At 38.0% G+C, this 2745-nt stretch overlaps 1 protein-coding gene across 8 annotated transcripts in view; it reads right to left on the bottom strand.

The window, feature by feature from the left end:
- Nucleotides 1–2745, bottom strand: part of CCDC150 (coiled-coil domain containing 150) — a 120831-nt gene that overhangs the window by 22303 nt on the left and 95783 nt on the right. For all 8 annotated transcript variants that reach the window (XR_337278.1, XM_006167767.1, XM_014583907.1 and 5 more), the window contains one exon: nt 397–490. Coding sequence is in view for 7 of the 8 variants with exons in the window: in XM_006167767.1 (XP_006167829.1) it covers nt 397–490 (94 nt within the window). In the remaining variant the exon portion in view is untranslated. The remainder of the gene's footprint in view (nt 1–396; nt 491–2745) is intronic.

The following is a 2745-nucleotide window of genomic DNA, read 5'->3' as shown; positions in this document are numbered from 1 at the left end:
GGGAGGAGAGTGGGAGATGGCAGAGGGTAAGAGATAGGGAATCAAGGATGGGGAGGGGGAGCAAAACATACAGAAAACAAGAAATGGAAGATCATTTGCTGACAATAACATGTTTGTTGATGTGCTTGATTGAGACAATATACAGTGTACTCTGGATGGAAAATCTCATTTTGTATGCTGTAATGATGTACAGTGAATGAATGCAAATAAATAAATTGAAATAAAAATAAATTAAATTAAATTAAAAAAAAAACCATACCAGACGAGTGTATGCCTAAAATCCTGAAAAAAGAATGGTGAAGGGATGGAGGTGCCTCTGGGGGTATTTCCCCCTCTCTCCCCTCCAGTGAGCACACACACCCTATAACAAGGTAAAAAATGAAACTAAACCTCTACCTCACTGCTATGCTGAGCATCCACAACAAGCATTTTAGCCTGCCACTGGTCCACTTCAGCTTCTAGCTTCTGAACCCTCTGTTGATTTAGAGACCTAAAATAGAAAGCACAAAAGGAATGATCAGTGAATAGAGTTATTTAGGAATGATACCACTCGGGAGTTATAGGACATTCTTCCAAGAAGCTTAAACAGTGCCATACATAATTGTCACAGATGCTTAAAATATCTGAGAGTTGGCAGATAACAATTAGTAGCCTTAGCTTCAGGTTAAGGAACAAAGGTTCCTAGGAATTAAATAATGTGTCCCATCTATAATTCAATTTTGTTTGATACAAAGCTATCAATACATGCTACTGACTAATTTATGGGCTGATACATATATATACATCAGGTCCAGCAGGTGGTATAGAGGTTAAGGTGGCTGGATCTCATGGTTTGATTTTCGGACCCTGTGGTTTGAGAAACACACCGAGTGCTTGTGTATGTATGCCCAAAATCCTGAGAAGAAAATGGAGAAGGGATTGTGGCATGGCCATCCCCCTGGGGCAGCAGGTTGTTGGGGGGATTCTTGCTTTCCCTCTCTTTCTGTCTCTCTCTTCCAGGCACATACACCCTATAGCAAAAACTAAAAAAAACAAATCTAAACAAACAAAAAAACCCTCCAAAACAAAATATACCTCACCTCTTAAATGACTGGCTTGCTGTTGAGATTTTTGCTTCTAAATATAATAGATATATAGAAATTTATTGTGAATGTAAAGAAATATTTTTAATGCTGTCCCCTTGCCTTTTTAAAAAATATATTTTTTATTTAAATTTCTTTTATACATTCAATCACATGTGTCACTTAGCTTACAAAGTGAATATTCCAACATGTATACATTTCTCACCAATCCAGTTGGGAATACTATACACATCATCCTCAACAGATAATAACCCATCTCTCTGTCCCACAAATGCCCTGCCCCTCCATTTCTCTTCCCAATGTCCCTCCTCTGTCTCTCCTCTTTCAACTACCCTCTTCCCACACTGTATCCAGTATTTATAATATTTTTTTGTTTCTATATCCTCTAGTCATTCAGTTTTGGCCATAGAGTGCAGTCAGTGTATATTAAGTGGAGACATACAATGTTTCTCCTTCATAGCCTGACTTGCTCCACTCAGAAGTAAATCTTCCATATTCATCCACTTTCTGTCAAAAGTTAGGGTCTTTTTGTTATGGCCGAGTAGTATTCCATAGAGTAGTATATGTGACACTTTTTCAATCCATTCACCTGTTTGTGGACATTTGGGTTGGTTCCATGTCGTAGCAATTGTGAATACTGCCACAATAAACATTGATGAACAAGCACTTTTCCAACTAAGGATTCTTCTGTCCTTTGGGTAGACACCAAGAAGCGGGATTGCTGGATTATATGGTAGTTCTATTTTTAGATCTTTAAGGAATCTCCATATTGTTCTCCATAGTGGCTGGACCAATTTACATTCCCATCAGCAGTGTAGGAGAGTTCCTCTTTCACCACACCCCCACCAGCACTCAGAATTTTTTTGTTAATCTTAGTCATTCTGACTGGTATCTCACTGTGGTATCTCATTGTGGTTTTGACCTGCATTTCCCTTATAATGAGGTATGTCGAGCATTTTTTCATATGCCTTTTGATCTTCCTTAAAGTTAGATTCTTAGAGTTAGTTTAAGCTCTTTCTCCCATCTTTTAATAGGGTTAGTGGTCTTTTTTTGGGGGGACAGCTGCTTGAGTTCCTTGTGTATCCTGGTTATCAGTCCCTATCTGATGCATAGTTTACAAAAATATTTTCCCATTCTGAGGGCTGTTGATTATTGTGTCCTTGGCAGTGAAGAAACTTAATATGATGTAATCTCACTTGTCTATTTTTGGGATTATTGACTGTGCTTTAGGGGTCTTATTTAAGAAGTCTTTGCCTACTCCAATGTCTCGCAGAGTTTCTTCAGTGTTTTCCAGCAGTAATTTTATAGTTTGAGGTCTTAAGTTTAGATCTGTGATCCACTTTGAGTTGATTTTTGTCAAAGGTGAGAGGTAGGGGTTTAGATTCATATTTTTGTAGGTGGATATCCAGTTTTTCCAGCACCATTTGCTAAAGAGGTTTTCCTTTTCCCACTGAATTGACTGGTACCCTTTTAAAAAATCAGTTGTCTGATTGGGAGTTGAATGTTTGGAAGTTTATTTCTGGAGTTTATTTCTCTATTCTGTTCCATTGGTCCACCTGTCTGTTTCTGTGCCAATACCATGCTGTTTTTTTTTTTTTTTTTTTGGGGGGTTTTTTTTTTTTTTTTTTTTTTTTTTCTTTACGGGGCGGGGCCCCCCCAAGAC

The sequence above is a fragment of the Tupaia chinensis genome, unplaced genomic scaffold, assembly GCF_000334495.1.
Source record: "Tupaia chinensis unplaced genomic scaffold, TupChi_1.0 Scaffold145082_1, whole genome shotgun sequence".
Lineage (NCBI taxonomy): Eukaryota > Metazoa > Chordata > Mammalia > Scandentia > Tupaiidae > Tupaia > Tupaia belangeri.
The sequence above is the reverse complement of the archived record's forward strand: the minus strand, read 5'-3'. Positions and strand labels throughout refer to the sequence as shown.